Below are 19,497 nucleotides of genomic sequence, written 5' to 3' on the forward strand. Positions count from 1 at the left end.
ATGAAGCATTTGGCCTTGTGTTAAGGAGATAACCTACTTGTCTATTAAAACTCATGTTTTGTCACCCTTCTTGCACAGGCATAGCAGACACTCTCAAGAGGACATTGGGTGCAACACTTTTGTCCCATATTTGCCTGCTTTCCTGTCATACACCTTCCCCACTAGATTGCAAGCCACATACATTTACAAGGCACAGGTCTTGTTCATCTCTGTATTTCTCGTATCTGGCTTCATGCCAGAACAGCACATTCAGTGAATGATTGATTAAATGAGGAATTGAATAGATAAACTAGAAAAAAGCTTATAAAAATAAATCCTTAATAAATAATCTGCTACATGGACAATGGGAACAGAAGAGCACACAACTTTTTTGACTTTGCTAAGCTGTCATTAAAGTGAAATCAGAGCTGCGTGTAAGCCTGCAGTTCTACAGTTGGGAACATCATGATAAATAGATTTTCTAGACTCAGCTAGAACATTTATTTAAAAATCTGAATGTCCAATGAGCTGCTCACAAGAAAAGAAGTTTCTCAGTCATACTGCTAACAAATGATCTTCTCAGCTTTATACTTCCTAGGAATAATATGCTAGAACATTAATTATGCTAACAAATTCTCACCTTTCCAACTAGTACAGGGATATTTGTCGAGTTTGTTGCGAATCCCATCCCGAAGATCATTGCTGCTTCTACATTCAGGAACTTGGCCAAGAGATCCTCCAGCTCCTTATGCTTGTCCAGGGTACCTGCACATAAAATTTACAAGGAGCGATTCTTATCTTACCATTAAGTCTGAGATTGAAAATGCAAATTCCAAATATTCCAAGTTCCTAATATCCACCTACTATAAAGTGAATAAATACACTGTGGGATATTTACATACTGGAATGTAATACAAAGAGGGAGATGAACATGGCACCACACACTAATAAATCATGCAAATTGTGCAAAAGAGGTCAGACATGCAAGTGCATGAATATGAATCCTTTTATACAGCAGCTACAAATAGACAAAACAAATCTGTAGTGTTAGAAGCCAGGAGAATAGTTCCTTTGGTTAGGAACCTGAGGAGGGTTTTGAAATTCTCTTAATGTTCTGGTTCTAGATTTGGATGCTGGCTATACGAGCAAGTGTACTTTGAAAAATTCCATTGATCTGCATGCTTACAAGTGGCTTACTTTTCTATGTATATTTTATAATGCAATCAAATTTTCTAAGTGTGTATATCACATTTCTGCTTCCTCCATCCTACATGTCACAAGTAATTGGTACAGTTATAACCTCCTCAGAGATTCCCCCATCTTAAATGCAAATAGACCCAATGGCTTCTATAGATACTAATAAAATAGATATAATGAATTAGACCTTTGCCAAAACAGCAGTTTTGACTATTTTGTTTAATCTTTGAACCCTGATAGTTAGTTTATTTCATTTAATGTTAGATGCTCAGTAATGCAGGTATTATTACTTTACAGATAAGAAAAATAAAGCTTAATGACGTCACAGATAAAAATCAGCAGAGATAATCTAGCCTAACTCCAAAATTTTTAGATCTCTGAGACTTTTTGCGTGCTTCTCTTCCTCCCATGTCTTGCTGATGGGAGATGCTGATGTTTCCACTGTTTCCTGCTTGCCATCGTGTCTACTTCCTGATCCTCTCTGTTTGAGCAGCGGCCACTAATCACATGTGTTTAGTGTATCCAAGGAACTGAATTTTAAATTTCATTTAACTTGCATTAATTTAAACTTTAAAAAAGAAGCACTGTAAACTATTTTCCCTAAAAATAATTTTATTATTTTCATAGGATTACATTTCACATTTCACTACTGAACTGAGACGTACTATACATGTAAAAATGCTCCCATTTTAAAGGTTTAATACAGCACAGCATTGTGAATATAAAAATAACTCATTAAAATATTTCATATTGATCACATTTACAAGGTAACATTTTGACTATATTGCATTAAATAAAATGTACTATCAAATTAATTTTACCTGGTTTTTAATGTGACTATTATCAAATTTTAAAAAATTATAGGTGTTCTTGCATTATATATATATTTTTTGGGGGTGGTGTTTTCCATATAATACATTTTACAGAACAGAAAAATATATAAGAGGAGAGATGCTATAATTTGCCTTTGCAGGATGTCCAAACTGTTGCTGAAAATTAAATGTGAGGAATACTGTCAGTGTGGTCAGGACTACTACAAGCATCTTTCAACCTAAAGACCAATACACTGTACTGTACAGAGAGGGATATCATAATTCTATTTAAATAAATAAAATTAGCTCCCTTATTGTGGCAAATGGGCAGGGGTTAAACTTAATTATGTATTGGACGGTCATTTGGAAGATTTGGACTGGTTATTAAACAGGATGTTTGGAGTCTGCCTGTAGCCCTTTGAGAGAGGTTGCACTGTTAGGACAGATATCTGGTGACTTTACTTCCCACATCCAGACTCATTTATCCCCGGTGTTGTCAGAACTGAATTTATTAACAGAGCCAATCTTACTCAAGTTTGGGAGGGTTGAGTGAAAAACTCACATTGTAGTGTAAAACTGTATTATCAAAGTTATTCAGCATTGAGAGAATCTGACGTGGAAAGAGAAAGTTGTGCGCAGATTTGTCCAGTTTGTTCTTACCTAGTAGAGACCGTGTCCCAAATGGACGGGTCTCATAAAGAAGAGTTAGTAAAGGGCCACTGTCCTGGGTGTGAGTTTGGCCCCTGTGCTGGCACTAAAATTTGAGTGGCCTCTGGCTACTCCCTTGTTTTGGTAGGGACTGGAAGATGTTGTGTGTGTTCTTTCCTCTGAAAGAGTGGCCTTCCTGTCCCAGTGCTGGTCCACTCAGTCTTTGAAATCCAGCTAACATGTCATCTTTGCTCAGCTGCCTTTCCCAACTTCCTGAGGTAAAAACTGGCCATTTCTTCTTCTGCATTACATGACCTTCATCATATGATGATTACAGCAGTTATTACATTGAACCAAAGTGCAGATATGGTGTGAAACTTGATGATTTCCTTAGATTCTATTGTGTTGGAGATGTTCATAGTATCAGAGATACCATGACAGTAAAGTAGATGTTTTGTCTTGGTGACAACAGTGTGTAGCCAAGTCCTGACATAGGGTAGCTGCTTGTAAAATTGTTTGGGTCTTTTGATGGAAAATGAAGACAAAGTTGAGCTTAGAATAGGAGATGGAACTAGGACGATGATAAAAGATTCCATGCAGTGCTAGGGTGACTATGTGAATACCAGTGTGAAAATACCTCGACCCAGAAAAGTCCTTTAGCAAAGGCAGAAGTCACCCAGTTGCTAAATTCCTCCATAACCTTACCTGCCCAGAAGGTCAAATGTCCTGGCCTACTTAATGGATAGCATAGACTGATGTTCAACGAAAGTCTCCACCTTTGATCTGTCAGTTTATCCAGACAGTTGCATCATTTAAAGTCCTTAAGATAACATAGGATGTATTGTCAAGCAATCAAACAGCCAAACAACTATGGGAAATGGGTGTTTCTAAGCCCACCAGAAGAGATTGCATAGTATAAGGTCTCTACCATCAGTCCCACTTTAGAGTGCATGAGCAGAAAGGAAATGTAGGTCTGCACAGTCCAGACATTTTTTTGGATTTCCAGGGGACAGATGGTTAATAAAGTGTTCTTTAAGCAGGTCAGTTTCTATAACCAGATGTCTCACAGTTGAGTTATGAGTAGTTTTGCATTTTGGGATTTACCTTCATTTGCAGAAGTAGTAGCCCCCAAATCCAATTATTGTAGATTGTCTCTGTTTGGTATTCATAGATCAGGTTTTATAAACAAATTTGGGAATTCCCAGGCTGGCTTTACATTTTCCATTTCAGGAAGCTATGCCTTTGAAAGTCCAGTCTAGTCTGGGAGTGAGGTGGTATTCTTTAAGGAATAATAAGCAATTTGACTCTTTTGAGTTAATTGAGTGTAGCATTTCTCTTCATATACTTTGCATTCAAGAGATACAAGTATATAAAAAACTTTGGGCAAATGTGGTCATCACTAGAAATTTGTTTAAGTTCCTTTTCATGAACCTCAGGACCTACTTCCTTTGAGAAAATGTGTCGGGGCTGGGGATTTAGCTCAGCGGCATAAGCTCCTGCCTTGCAAGCAGGCAGTCGTGAGTTCGATCCCTGGTACCGATAAAAAGGAAAAAGACAAAAAAAAAAAAAAAAAAAAAAAAAAGAGAAAATGTGTCAAGTTGCGGGCACCCGTTTGATCCTTTAGGTAGCTCTAGAAATTTTATTGAAATATTTGTTTTTGGTATACACATAGTCACTTGTTTTTTTTTAAATTCCAGGAAAACAAAGGTGCAATCCTATCTGAAGTTACAAATAAATCCACAATAATTTTTATTTTTGTTCTTGATGGCACTTTAGTTCGTGGAGGGCAATAACAGCCACAGATTAGCTAGGGACAGTGGATCTCTACATTTATACCTTATGTGTATGTTGACTCTGAGGGTTTTATTTATCTAGTGGAATGCTCAAAAGTGCTTTATGAATAAAAAATAAATGCAACCTGAATGTATACTTTTGCCCATTCTTTAAGCAATATTTTCATAAGCCAAGTACTAGATTCATTCCCACCAGTCAACCAAATAAAAATTAGATTTAGAATGAAGTACCAACACTCTGTTATAGACTGTATACTTAAGTTGGATTTTTGTTGATCCTGACTGGCTTATATTCTTTAGGAAAATCAAGGAAATTGTTAGCTTTCATTTTGATGTTGAGTTTGGGTGTTAACAAATCTATTTTACAATGATCAATTCTTCCTCTGTGGCATGCGTGAAAATATTTTTCAAACTATGACCACTGTCACTCTTGGCCCAGAAAGTCCTATTTGTGAACTGTCCCTAGACCTGGCCTCATCAGTTTTAGGAACCTGTCAGTGATCCCATCTGTGTGCTCCAAATGTGCCATGGTCATCCATCCATATTTGTGCCACTTTTCTTGAAGTAGGGATTCCCACATTTAATTTTCAGTGTCAGTCTTTCTGCCTAAAGGAGTCTGCTATTAGATATTACCCCACAACTCTTGAGTACCCCTCTCATCTCTTTGTTCCACTTATGTACAGTTGGAGGAGGTTATGAAGCTCTGTTGATCTCAAGTGACTGTTTTTTGCCAAACATTCAGAAGGAGCTGGAAGAAGCAGGATGTGGTGTCTGAAAGGGGTCTAGGTCATAATGCCATGCTGAACATAGGTCAGTGCAGCAGAGACCCTCTGTCCTGACAAGGTGTGACAAAATGGAAGGAGCAACTCACAGCTACCTTCCTACCCAGAGCTCCATTTGAAACAAACCATGCATTACCCTGAGTAAAGCTTTAGTAGATAATTAGAACTTAATGCAAGTAAAGACTGTAAGGGAAGCATGCACGTATGACTGCGATGAGCCTTGATGGTAAAGAGCACTGATGAGTAAAGAGCTCTTAGGTGGACAGAAGGATGACTTTTCTTTCTTCTCATGTTCTCCTTTTTTTTTTTTTTTAAAAAAAAGATTTATTACCATATTTGTTTTTATATTTTATGTATTTAAGGTATAAACATGATATTTTGACATAAGCTCAGTAAAATATCAAGTAAATTAACATGTCCAGTAATTTACCTAGTTATCATGTGTGTGTCAATATCTTCTCAAATCTATTCCTTAACAAAAACTCTGCATAGTGTACTACTATACATAGCCCTCCTGTTGTACGTGAAGTCACTAGACTCATCAATCCAACATATCTGCTATTTTGTATTCTTTGATTTCCATCCCCCAATTTCCTGCCTGCCCCATGGTCAATTTTACTTTGTTTCTGTGTATTTTAATTTGTTTTCAAGATCCCACATATAAATGAGACTGTGCAATATTTTTCTTTGTGTATCTCTCTTATTTTACTTAACATAATGTTTTCCAAATTATCTGATGTAATTCAAGTTTTCAGAAAATTTGTAGGAATACTACCAAGAATTCTCACATGTTCTCTACCTACATTCTCCAAATGTCATCATTTTACTAACTTTTTAAAAAACATTCTCTCTCTCTCTCTCTCTCTCTCTCTCTCTGTTTCTCTTTGTGTCTCCCTCTCTCTTTCTGCTTGTATATCTGTCTCTGGAAGTACATACATATATGTATTTTTCACTTTCAACTTTATGATGAATTGTAATCATAATCACTTACCTCATATATTTTAATGCATGCTTTCTAAAAATGAGGAATTTTCTTATGTAACTACAGTAGTTTTACTGATGTAAAATTTATTTACTTCACAAAATTAGTTTAGAATTGATCTTTCACTTGTAAAACCCATCTCCAAAATGAAAAATTAGAAGAAAGTGGAATGAAGCAGTTTTTAATGAGTACTATTTTGCACAATGATTAATTTAATTCTCACACTTACACTCACTCTATTAAATATAAAATGGGATCCTTAATTTACCAATATGGAGATAGGCATAAAGATGAAGTCATTCAGAGGAGGTACATTATTAAGTGGAGACCATCTACTGCACAATATGTCAATCAACCATACTGAAACATTTCTATTCTTATCTCAGTTAATTCTTGTACAGCTTTTTGAGGTTGATTCTATGACAGTCTTCATTTTATGGGGGACCCCAAATCTTGAGAATTTACTTGACTGTAAAGACTCTCTGGGAACACCAAGTGCAGTCTAGAAACATGGTTCAAGTTAAGTGGATGTAGCTCTACACTCACTCTATTCCATGGTACTTTTAAAAGCAGTAAACTTTGGCAGTTGCTAGTGTAAGGGATACCAAGCACCTGTAGGCTTTTACTGTATACAGATTCACTGTTATAAACATCATAGGGAAATTTATTGACATGTTAACTTATGTGTTGTTCTCCTTAAATAGATAATATTATTTCTGGTTTTATGTTTGATAGTCAATTATATTTAGCCTTTTGCATTTGAGGAAGATTATGGTACCAGTTCCAAAATGGAAATTGCTTCCTTTATGATTTTACAAACATGTACACAGGTTGAAGGGATTTCATTTGAGAAATCAAAGAGAGGAATCAGGGCATTTGAAGCAGAGTGGGTAAGAGTTTGATTTTAAGACTGAAGGCAATGAATCCATGGGCATCTTTTGGTGATATTTTTCTAGGACATTTGCAAGTATGTGAAGAATGTTAGATGCTGAGATTTCAGTTCTCACAAGGGACTCTTAAACCTCCATCATGGGGCAGAAACACCAGGCTGCAGGACCACAAGAATTTGTGTTCACTAAAATAGCGGGCTATCAGCTGTCTCAAGACCAAAAACCAGAAGCTGTCTGTGCCATTTGTGAGCAGCAATGATAACCTAAAATATTTTCTTCTTCTGGAAGGATGGCAAACCTTATACAGGCTCAAAGTAGAAGCTGCTGGGACTCAGAGACAACTTAAACCTATTAAAACTAAAGCACCCATTACACACTTCATTTTGTGGTACATATGATATTTTTATTCATTAACTTTGTGACCATGGGAAAGTTATTGAGAGTTTCTGAACTTTGGAATATGCTTTTGTAAAAAGGAAGTTAAATATGAGGGACCCTGCCAAAATGCAAATTCCATACTTTCCTTTAATTTTGTAGTAGAGAATGGCATTGATAAGTCAGGCAGTGTCTAACCTATACCTTGACTAGAACAGTTGTGTGATCTTCCAGTTCCAGTTCTTCATTGGAAGAGTTGATTCAGCTGGAACACTAAATGATACTCAATTATGCAAAGAATACAAAGTTGGTGTAGAATTTAGATGAATATATACAAGCCTATGTCTTAAGGGATGATGACAAACATGTGAGGGTAGAAGAAAAGTAGGAGAAACCTGGTTAAATTCCTGGAGTCTCAACTCAAGTCTTTTTACCTTTGTTAGTCTATGCGTAAAGAGTTAGGTCATATATTTATGTGTTAGAAACACAATTACCAAGGTAATCAAAAGCAAGTTCTGTGTATCACCAGATCAAACTCATTTGAATTATCAGAGAAGACAGACTAAAAACATGTATTAAAATCAAGTTCTTTTTTCATCCCAATGGATCCTCTTTCCACAGATAATATGAATGCAAGAAATTAGAGATAGACTCCTATAATGTTCTCATCTCTCTTCAGTTGGTATCAGTGGCCTTACGTGATATACACAGGAAACAGCGTCAGTAGAAGTTAATTTATATTTCTAATACATTGAGATCCAAAAAGGACTTTTAGTTTAAAAACCTACTGTGTGCACTAGATTTAGAAATCTAGTCCACTGCTAGAGAATTTAGAGAACTTTTCTTTCCAAACCCCTAGGATAACAAGCACCTGTCTAGATCAGCAAGCTTTTTATAAAGGTTCAGAGAATAAACAGTTTAGAATTTTTTGGCCATGTGTTTGCTGTTGAAGTTATTCAACTGTGCCACTGTAAAGTGTGTATTGTATAGACTATACAATACACAAAAAGTGTGACAATGTTTCTGTGAAACTTTATAGACACTGAAAGTTAAATTTCATGTAGTTTTCATGTGTCACAAAATATCATCTTTCTTTATTTTTGCATTTACTTAAGACTGTAAAAGTTATTCATAACTTTCAGGAAGTACAAAAAGTAGGGGCACCCGGATTAGTTTAGTGATGTTTGATTTCGGTGGCTTCTGATTTTAGCTATGGAGCAATGTGACACAATGCAAATACAAAGAACTTGTCAGCAGGAATTAAGAGAACTTTTCTAGTCTTTATTCCTTAACAGAAAAGACTGTAGAAAAACTGACAGCCAATTCACTGAAACATTTCTGTACTTCATGCATCTCATCTTTCAGTATTGGCAGGGGGAGGGGAGGGATGGGAAATCTACAAATTTTGGATTTCTATGAGTTTGCATTTGTTTGAACACCCTACGTATTATGTTGGCCAGTATTATACGTTACGTAAAATCATTGGCACATCTTGTTAAATCATTATGCTTGCTTGGCTTTATTGAACCTACAGGGCCAATTCTACACTTTCACAAATATCTTTGGTAGTTGAAATTTGGCTAGGCTATGACTTCTATCACTGTCGAAAGAAAGGCAATTACCTTGTCGGAACTGTACTAGATCTCAGGAAATTTCCAAAAACTTTCAGAAAGCAAGATATACTTTCATTTTTCTGCTCTCAAATTGTTCCTCTGAGAGTCCTCTTCTCCTTACAATACTTTTAAAGAAAAATAAAGAGGCGTCCAAGAAATGCAATGGAATCTCATTAATCAGAATTTACGATAATTTGGTGAAGGAAAAAAACACTCATTATAAAGAAGCATTTTGCTGCATGGATTGATTCGAGTGGGGATGTTTACAATCTATTTAATTGAATCCCCTACTTAAAACCATTTTGGAGTATTAATCTGCATTAAAATCTGTTAATTAAAATTGCTTTTTAAAAGGCAGCAAGATCTCCACTTGGTAGCAATTTCTTAGAAACTGCTTATCCCCAGAGAACCTTGAAGGACATAAGTTGATACTTCAAATGTGCTTTAATTTAGAAATTTTGAAAATTCAAACTGGTCTTTTTTTCAAAAACTCAGTTTAATGAGACAGTATATTCCTGGATTTAGCAACAAATCTTTGAGAACAGGAAGTGCTTTGGCAACTTGAATTAAATGATAACAGAAAACTTTCAGGGAGGTGGGTTGGGAAGGTGGAGATGTGTTTACAAACTAATGATCAAGGAGAACATTCCTAAACTGAAAAAAGAGCTACTTTAGCAAAGTTACATGAGATTACTAACATGAAAATCATGCATCACTTCCTTTAAAATGGAAAAAATTTCTTATGACACCCAGTTGGATGACTTCCTAAGTCAACAGGCCCATTCGGATATGTTGAAAAGCAAAAAGATTGCAGGCTATTTCTTGAAGCTGCAATTTTTTATAGTTTGAATGAATGTTTGCAATAAAGCTATCTTTAGGTATGCAATCTATTCAGGTACCCTGGTAAGAGTCAAGCATAAGGCATTCCTTTTCAAAGGCAGAAGCTAAGATGAGCTTTTCTTGCTATAAGAATTATGGCATTACATGGAATTTTTAAAAATATGAACCATGAGTGAACTTATGTCAGTTTAGTGGCTACAGGTGGGGCTCTGGCTGTTTTGTTCAAGCAACCAATCTGTCCTCACGTCCCTTGGTTGGGAGTCCTTCAGGGTCATTTCAGACCTTTATCTGCCCCCTGACCTGGGGTGCCTTATTTCTATCTTGTATCTTTTGGTGAACGTTGATCAATGGCTGTTTGAATGGACCCTTCCAACCCCAGACAAAGTGCTGTCCCTGTTGGCCACTTAGGAAATGAGCCTAGGTTTAGAAAGAGTCAGTTTCCTTCTCTGTAGTTTCCTTTCTCTTCTCCTAGGTGGGAGCTGGGCCTTAGCTAGTCCATTGTGCTCACCTCTGGGATGTCTCCTCAAGCACTGGAAAGTGGTAGCTCTCCAGTCCCTTAAGAAAAAGGTTCTTATCTTTCATTGTACTGAGTCTCAGATATAGTACCTATTGGGAGACCAGATTCAGTAGAGCCCGCAGGACCTTTAGGTGATAACACCATTCGCATTTAGATCTCTTTTGCAAGAGGGAAGGAAAATGGAGCAAAGTGCCATGTTTTCACCCTTTGAGATCATTGTAAATGGGTGTCAGAATGTTCTTCGAACCCTAAACTCCTGGTGACCTTGTTGCCTTTCTGCCCCTTGGGGAAGTTGTGTCTAGGAGGGGATGAAATGGACCCCACCCCACTTTACCTAGAGAGCACACCTCACCAGGTGGCTTCTCCTGAGAGGGTGCTTCTCCTGCAGAGGTGGTTCCTCATCTCCTACAGCCCTGCCCAAGAAATGCATTCCCCTCTGAACCTACTTCAGAGGGACACCAGAACACACCCCCCTCACTTGTCTAGGATTAACAGCAAAACAAGGGAAGTTTTACTGATGACCCTGGTGGATATAGAAAAGCCTTTAAGGGTGACCTCTTGGTTAAAATGACATGGATGCTGTTATGTTCCTCTTAGGGGAGACTCTGAGTCAAGGAGGAAATGACAGGGTACTGGTTCTGTGTCAGGGCAGGAAATTCGGACTCTGAGGCCCATCAGAGTGGTGCAGGGGTCTAGGAACACCCAGAGTGTGTGCTCTCCTGGGTTTTGAGGCAGTGCCTAGAACCAAACCATAGTGAGACTATGAAGACCCAGTAAGGGGAGAGGACCGACTCTCTGGGGAACCACGCAGATGACTCTCCTTGAAAGAAGAGTAACTACCTCCATTTTGGATAAATGTGGTCCTATCTCCATACATTGATATGTACAGAGCTGGCTAGGCCATTTCTTTGTCTTTTCAATTGGCTTTAAGCAATATGAACTGGACTGACTGAGAAGTTGATGTGTAATCTTTGAAGCAAGGCGACAGGTAAATGTTACCCCACCGAGTGACTCCCCAAATATGTGGTTGAACCCAGTGGGATAGAGAGCCTTGCTCCATGCTGTTGGTTGGGACTGAGAAAGAGGCTATGAACTCCCAGGGCCAAAAGGATTGCACATCAGAACTCAAGCACTGACACTACCTCAATTGTGTTATGCAGATTACTTGCTGCATTTCTTTCCTGCACAGGTAATCTCAGACATGCTGCCTAATCACGGCAGTCATGTATTTCCTGCCACTCTCACTGTCACTCATCCCTGAGCCAATCCCCTCATGGAAAATTAATAAAAAAAGCCCAGGTTGGTCCTTGGATCATGGCCTTTTTACCAGTGAACCACCATCTTGGCTGGACTTAGGACCACTTGGTTTCCCATAACTGTGTATATGTCTTAGTGCCTTTATTCCCCCGTTAGGTTGTACTGGAAGTGGTAGATTAGAATTAACTCACTAAATTCCAGTAACTTCTTCATAGCATTACAAATATAAATCTTCCTGAACTACGATGCGAATGAAAAGGAATCTTTATATCCACCTAATTACATTGAACAGCACCTAAAGGGAGCTAGAACCAAACCTGTTCTGATGTCAAACTAGGTCAGATTTTCCAGGAAAGAGAGAAGCCTCCCTCAGTATTGTCAGCCCTTACTAGATGCCCTGTCCACATTTCCTGGGTGCATCCAGGCAGCTCGAGAGAAAAATGCTCTGAGAGAAAATGTTGACCCTGCTCCTGACAGCAGCCACGAATTTTTACATCTTTTAAGTCTCCTGAGTTTTATAATTGTTTGAAAGTACAGTGTAAGCTTTTTCTAAATAAGTTTATTCCCTAAGGGTTTTCTTTTTTCATGTTTTAACACTATATCCCTTGTATATTCTTCTTGATAATTGATTTTATTGAGTCTTAAAAATGGCCCCTTGAACAGTCATTAACTCTTCTAGCATTTTTGATGATTAAATATGAACAAGGGAAGGCAATAGACTAAAGTTCTGCTTCGCATCAGCACTTGAGGCTCACCTCCCAGCTTGCCCTCACCGCTTTGATCCCTGCCGAGGTCCTAAGAAAGGCCCCTCTGAGAAGTCCTTTCGCTGCCCTTGGACCTCAGCTTGAAACACAGAGCTCAGCGGTGAGATCATCCAGTGAGAGTGGCTATTTGTAGACACACACTTCCTGTCACGTGGTAGTTCTCAGTAAACATTCATTGGCTAAGCGAATGAAAATGAATGAGTATTATCTAGCTCTTCCAAAAGTTTTAAAACAGGGTGATGAAAACTGGCAAATTTTTCCCGAGTTAGCAACGACTGATTCTAGGATTTAGCTACAATGTACATTTCAGTCTTTTTGCTTGAGGTAGATATTTTTATTCTACTTAGGAATTTCAAAAATTCTATTAAAATTTTTATGAAGAAAGGATACTGAATTTTGTAAATGCGTAGCAGAAGTTTTTGTGCTCATCATGTGTTTGCATCTTGGATCTTTCAGTGTGATAAATGGTCTCAATAGGGGCTCAGTTATTCTTTCTGTACCTAGATAGATGTGACCATGGTGCGCTGTTATTTGAATACACTGTTAGAATCCTCCTGGCCTTTTCATATATAATATTTTTCCTAAATAATCTTAACCAGTAATTTTCCCTTTAATTTAACGCATGTTTGTTAAAATTTTGGACCAAGCTTATGCTAGCTTGTGCCTGTCAGCTGGGACTGCTTATCACAACCACTTCTGATGATGTCTGAATAACACAAAGGACTCAGTTCAGTAAAAATTACTCTTTTCCAAAAATTTTGTTTTTAATTGGAATCATTAAATATTTTTGTTTTACTTTTATACATTACTGTGCTGGTTGCTCAGTTTACTAGATTTAATCACTTCTAACCAGTGAGTAAGGCTATACATTTCCTCTAAGTACCCAACTAGCTCTATCCTCTGGTATTAGCAGAATTGTCAGCTCCTAAATGTGATGCAACCATAATTTCTTCTTTTAAATTGTTTATTGGTACAATGTGGATGTATATGATCATATTCATCTTGATTCCTCTTTTTTCCCATTCCCCTCTCCTTTCAATCATCCTTCCCTTCCTTATTTACAAAGCTCTGTTCTCATTCTGTCCTTTTTTTTTGTTATTTTCCCTTCCTTCCCTTTCCCTTCCTCTTTCTCTAGTTCCTGTTTTGTTTTGAACGATTTTTTCCTGTTTCACGATTTCTGTTGTACATTTTAGTCCTTATTTACTCTTTCAGTTTCTCACAGCAGGGAAACAATACAATATTTACACATGTGTCGGATTTATTTCACTGAAGAGTATAGTCTCAGGGTGCATTCCTTTACTCAGAAATGTCTCAAGTAAGGCAAATCAATATTCCATTGTATAAAAATGGAGCACTCCACATCTTTTTTATCTATTTCTTGACTGATGGGCATTTGAGTTGTTTCCAAGATTCAGGTATTACAAACTGTGCTGCTATAAACATGGGTGCATTTATACTAGTGTGGTAAGATGTTTTTAATTCTTCTGGGAAGATTCCCAAAAGAAAAAGAGCTGGGTCAAATGGACCCTCTTGTCCTAGTTTTTTTGAGGAACCTTCACACTGATTTCCACAGTGGTTGTAACAGTGTACACTCCCACCAAGAGCAGAGAAAGGTTCTTTTTTCCCCAGAGTCCCCCAGCGTTTGTTACTTGTTGATTTCTCAGTGATACGCAATTCTTTGTGGAGTGAGATGTAATCTCAGCTTTGTTTTAATTTGCATTGCTTGAATGACCAATTATGTTGAACATTTTTTCATATATTTATTTGGCATTTATATTTCTTCAACTGGGAAGTGTGGATGCAACTATAACTTATTTCCTAATTGATCTAAGAGCTCTTTTACAAAGTGATTTAAAACTTTGAAATTATTTCTAAAAACTGTTTGCTTTTAATTTTGCTATTAATTTTTAGCTGTGATCCAAGAATAACTTACATATGTTCCATTTTTAGAAATTATTGTGATTTTTTTCTTGGTGACATCATGTGTAGTAAATTTTTGTGAAAATTCAATGAGTTTTTAAAAAGAAGAAATATACAGATACCATGTGTTAAAGGTTAACATTCAATATATAGCTATTCAATTGACAATGAATAAATCATTTGTAAATGTATCTATATTTTTATGTCTATTTCTTTATATCTTTATTCTTTTTTGACATCTTTATTTTAAAAGACAGAATTATGACCTTTTATTATTTAATTTTTAACTTTTCTTTTCTCCTCCTCCTCCTCCTCTCCCCACCACCCCCTTCTTCTTCTTCTTTTTTTAGCCAGGGTCTCACTATGTAGCCTTGGCTGGTCTTGATCTCATTGCAATCCCCCTGCCTCTGCCTCCAGGCTGGGATTACAGGTGTGTACTACCTTGCCTGCCTTTAAATATTTCTTGCTTAGGTCTTTGTGAACTATAAATTTACCCCAGGCTTTTAAAAAATTCTCATAATTCATTGTGCCTCTAATTTCTCATTGTATGCAAAATGTAAGCATTCCGGATCTTCGCCTGAAACATGTTATCAAATGCCTAGAAGATACAGGAGTTATATCTATCTTCATCTTGCATTATTTACATAATTTTTTATAATGTGAATCTTTTGTTTAATGATTCCTAATTTAAACTTAAGCTTTATTTTTGTGCATGATTACATTATATATTTAGGCTACTCATATATTTGAAGTTTTGGCTTATTATTTATTTGAATCAATTCACATGAAGGAAAAATAATTATGTCTTGCCTTTGCCTGAGGAATTATTTCACTGTGTTTTCCACCAATATATTCAAATAAGCATCTTCTACATAGGGGAAAGTTAAATCAGTCTTGCTTTCAGATAAATAAATATAAAGGCAAAATGTGGAAATTTTTGTATACTGAAGATGCCACTTAACTGTTTGATGTTCAGAACTGAGATATTATGAAAAATTTGAACACAGTTCTCACTTCTAGTGTTGAAAATCTAAAAGTCTAAAAATTTGTGTAGTTTTAAAATGTTTTTTCAAACTGTTCTTCTAATGGCCTTCCAGCTAAAAATTTGGGATCAAAACATCTTTACAGGAGTATACTATTAATCTTTTAAAATTTTGATAAGTTCTTAGGTCTAGAGTTCTCTAATGCACAAAATTATATTACTCACACACAGCACTTTAACAAAGTTAATCTAACTAACTTTGTTAGTTTACAGAACAGACAACTAATTGTTACTACCAAACTTGCACATACAAGTGTGTGTATGGCACACAGTTTGAAAGGGAAGGCCATAGTGTAGGAGCATCCTAACAGCAACCTCAGTGAAAGACACACATTTAAAATGTCTTAGGTAATTTCAATGCTTGATTATGACTCAAATTTTCATCTCTCTCTGCCTAATATTTAGGATATTACAACTGAACATTCTCCCATTGTCATTAACCTGTGAAATTTTGATTGGACCCACAAGACAATAAAGACCTTTGTTATGTCTGGATCCCACTACTTCTTTTTTAGCTGTACTCTAAAACTAGCAACAGCACACCTTTCCCATGGTAAAAGCAGCATTTGCATGTCTGCACACTTGGGTCTGGAACTGCATCGTTTGCAGCTGTGTCTTGGGACGTCCAGCAGGTGCACATTTGGCAAGCAACTTTCCTTTTAGCTTTTTTCCCTTTTATTTCTGCCACTGTTTCCACTGATCGATCTTGATCTGGGAACCAAGGGGATGGTCCTGTCTGGGCCCTAGCTGTTTTACTTTTTATCTTCTAGAGTAACTTTAATTAAATAGTACTTTATTTTAAATTACAGTGCATTATTGGGGTTAGGTTTTGAACCAAATCTCAGTCTTTTCCATTTAGTAGACAAGTTTGTTAATTCATTTGCACCATTAAACATTTTCTTAAGACTCTAAAGCATATGATTTTCAAGAATTACTTGAATTGCTTAGATAAAAGGCTTTTGGAGTTATTATATGCCCAATTCTTATATAGCATGCTAAGATTATTATTTATGCTGATGAATACTTCATGATATTCCCTCTTAATTATTTCTTCTTTGATTGTTTATATTCATGTTTCAGTCTTTCCATTTGGCCAAAATTAGTGCAGGTGGCTTCTTTAGAGTATTTCATTGTATACTTGAAAATTATTAAAATCTTCTTAGAACTTCACCTGGAATGCTGAATGAAACAGCACTCCAACTTCTTACTGTGTGAAAAGTTCAACAAATCATCAGTGTGAGTAGGAGCAGAGAGAGCGTAGGCCTTAAGCATCACCAAGTGGGAAATTTATTTCCGCTCACTTTGTCTATACTTGCTGATCCCACAGAACTGGAAACCCATGCTCCATACCTGACTCCACTGCAGGCAGAACTATTGCTGGCATCGTGATGTGTCAGCTGTGTCAGGTGTGATGAGAAAGTGCTCTGTCTCATGGAATTGAAAGTTCATCATCTTTTGGACTCTGTATTCTCTCTGTTCATTAACAACACTGGTATCAAGGGTCACCAGTACCAGAAGAAATATTCCAAAAAGTTACTGAGTCTGTGCCCTTCAGAATGGGAGCATTCTTCTGGTCTTTGCTCCATCTTCACAGGGCACTATGGGCATCTCCACTTCTATGTGAAAAAGAAACAACTCTTTTCTGGCAACTCACAGTTATCCTGTTTATATCTCTAGCCCTTATACCTTGAGATGAAGATAAGACATATGTCTTTTTATGCAATCTGAGCAATCACTATTAACTCTGGAGTTTTAACTAAATACTACTTAATATTTATTGCATGCTTGGATACAAAAGTACTTCCATTTAATTTGAATTATTTGTTGCACAGGTCTGAATAATTACATTGTTCTTTAAGACCTTCTGCTAGGTGAGTACTTAACAGGGCCATGTGATGCATTAGTCATTAAGGATAAGTGCTTTTCTATCTAAATTGCCTCTGATTCTGTTTTTAATTTTAAAGAGAATAAAACAATAAAATAAAACAGAACAAAGCCAATAAAAACAAAACAGTGTAAGTGACATAGGACTTCAAAACAATAGGAAATCAATAATAGTTAATTTTTCCTGCTGTCTTCAAAATAGCTGCAGATAATTTCAGACATAGTAAAAATCAAATCAGAACAGAATAGAATCAATAAAAACAAAACAATGAATGCAATAAAGGTCTTCAAAACAAGATAATAGTAAATTCAAAATGGCTACCATAATATATCTTGTTATCTTTGAAATAGCTGCCCATGCTATCAGATACAATAAAATCAAACAACACAAAACAGAACAAAAACCAATCCAACAAAAGAATGCAAATGATACAGGATTTCCAAACAAGACAATAAGAAATCAACAATGGCCACCACCCTCAGAATGAGATCCTCCATAGGTGCTAAACTGCATATTGCCATCCTCTGAATAGATGATCAGACCACTGGCTTTAGATCTACAAAGTCAGTAAAACACTAAACACTGCAAGCATTAAATTGTATTCCACTTCAATAGACATCATCACAGTCTATGTTTCTCTAGATCAGTTGGCCACTTACAGCATGAGGTGGGTGGGGGAGTGACTCTTCTGGTTTCCCAGCCTGTGCATGGGAAGGGGCTGGCATCTGGCTGTCCCTGCAGTGTCTGTGCATGGCGCCTATTAGCAGGAGGACTTGCTTCTTGTTGACTTCTTGTTCTCTTCCCCCACAGTCTATAAATGGCAGTGACTCATGGGAAAGAAGTCACCGGAGAAGCAAGCCCTCCCTGTGAATCAGTGCCATGTGTGGGCTGCTAGGGAAGAGCCAGATGCCAGCCTCTTCCCGTGAGTCAGTGCCATTCGCGGAATGGGGGAAGAGAACAAGAAGTCACCAAGAAACAAGCCCTCGCTGTGAATTGGCACCATGCAGAGGCCACTGGGGGACAGCCAGTGGCCTCTGATTCTTAATTAGGCTTGTATGACTTGATGTCCTTGCTAGCGTCTCTGTAACAGGGACCTGCCATGGGAGAGATAGCTGAGGTAGACTAAAATTGGACAATTTCAGCACATCACTTAGATGCCATGATGGGAATGATATTACTGTGACGCTTGCAGCACAGAATTTTTTTTTGCAGTAAATCAGGTGTTATGTGTAAAAAACAACATGCTGGAAACCGCAAATCAGCCTATAAGAGCAAGATTGTGCTGTTTATTTCTCTCTGAAGAGCAGAGGAGTAGAGTCTCCTTCTCACAGATTTCAACCCTTTGAATAAGAAGGGAATGGTTTTGTGAGAATGAAATAAATAGGCAGTCTGTTCTATTCATTCATTCATTCATTCATTCATTCATTCATTCATTCATTCAGCACAACACTCCACAAGGCCAGCCCTTGTATTTGAGTAGCAGAGACAGATCCTATGAAAATACAAAGGCAAGATTATTTTAATCAACAATGAAAATTATTAAGAAAAATGGAGAAATGGAGGGAAAGGACCTGCTAGAGGAGGTGTGATAGTTGTTATTTTAGAAATACGGGAAGGAATAATCAATTTTAACTTATTCAGGAGAATTAAAATGTAACTAATAAGTGCTTGGCAATGGCAGAATGCTTGAAATTTTCAAATAAGAATATTATCTGTTTTTTTCTTTCTGAATTTTATGACAGTTACTTGAGGCACACAGCTTAGTTTGAGAGACAGCCACAAGAAATCTAGGACCCAACTGAATAAAAGTCCAAACTGACAAATGTACTTACCCATTTCTTGCCTGGTGCTGGCTATGCCCACCCCGTATGTCTCCAGAACATGTTTCACTGTCCTCATGGACTCATCATACTTGTTTGTAAGTCCAAGGAAGTTATAGGAGCCTATATTGATGACATCTTTGATGATTTTTCCAGTAAACCTGCAGGGAGACAGATGAGCACAAAGGGTGATCTCATTTTATATGATCTTGCTGCCAAACAGACCTCTGGTAGGCCCACATCATACATTTTCTTTTTTGTTTTCAATGTGCTCTGCTGTCAGCACACAAGGGGAAAGTGGCTCCCTAATGAGTGGGGACTGAGTATTGGAGAAAAATATTCTGAGCCGTGGCATTGCCTGCAGCCTGATGCCCCTCAGGT

The 19,497-nt window shown here is 37.1% G+C and overlaps 1 protein-coding gene across 1 annotated transcript in view; it reads right to left on the reverse strand.

Annotated features, from left to right (window-relative positions):
• Positions 1 to 19,497, reverse strand: part of Sptlc3 (serine palmitoyltransferase long chain base subunit 3) — a 148,627-nt gene that overhangs the window by 67,165 nt on the left and 61,965 nt on the right. The window contains exons 5-6 of the mRNA XM_063248687.1: positions 19,129 to 19,277; positions 620 to 744 (exon numbers count right to left, since the gene is read on the reverse strand). Of these exons, the coding sequence (XP_063104757.1) occupies positions 620 to 744; positions 19,129 to 19,277 (274 nt within the window). The remainder of the gene's footprint in view (positions 1 to 619; positions 745 to 19,128; positions 19,278 to 19,497) is intronic.

The sequence above is a fragment of the Cavia porcellus genome, unplaced genomic scaffold (genome assembly GCF_034190915.1).
Source record: "Cavia porcellus strain 051 isolate PalLab524CR breed Dunkin Hartley unplaced genomic scaffold, mCavPor4.1 scaffold_5, whole genome shotgun sequence".
NCBI lineage: Eukaryota > Metazoa > Chordata > Mammalia > Rodentia > Caviidae > Cavia > Cavia porcellus.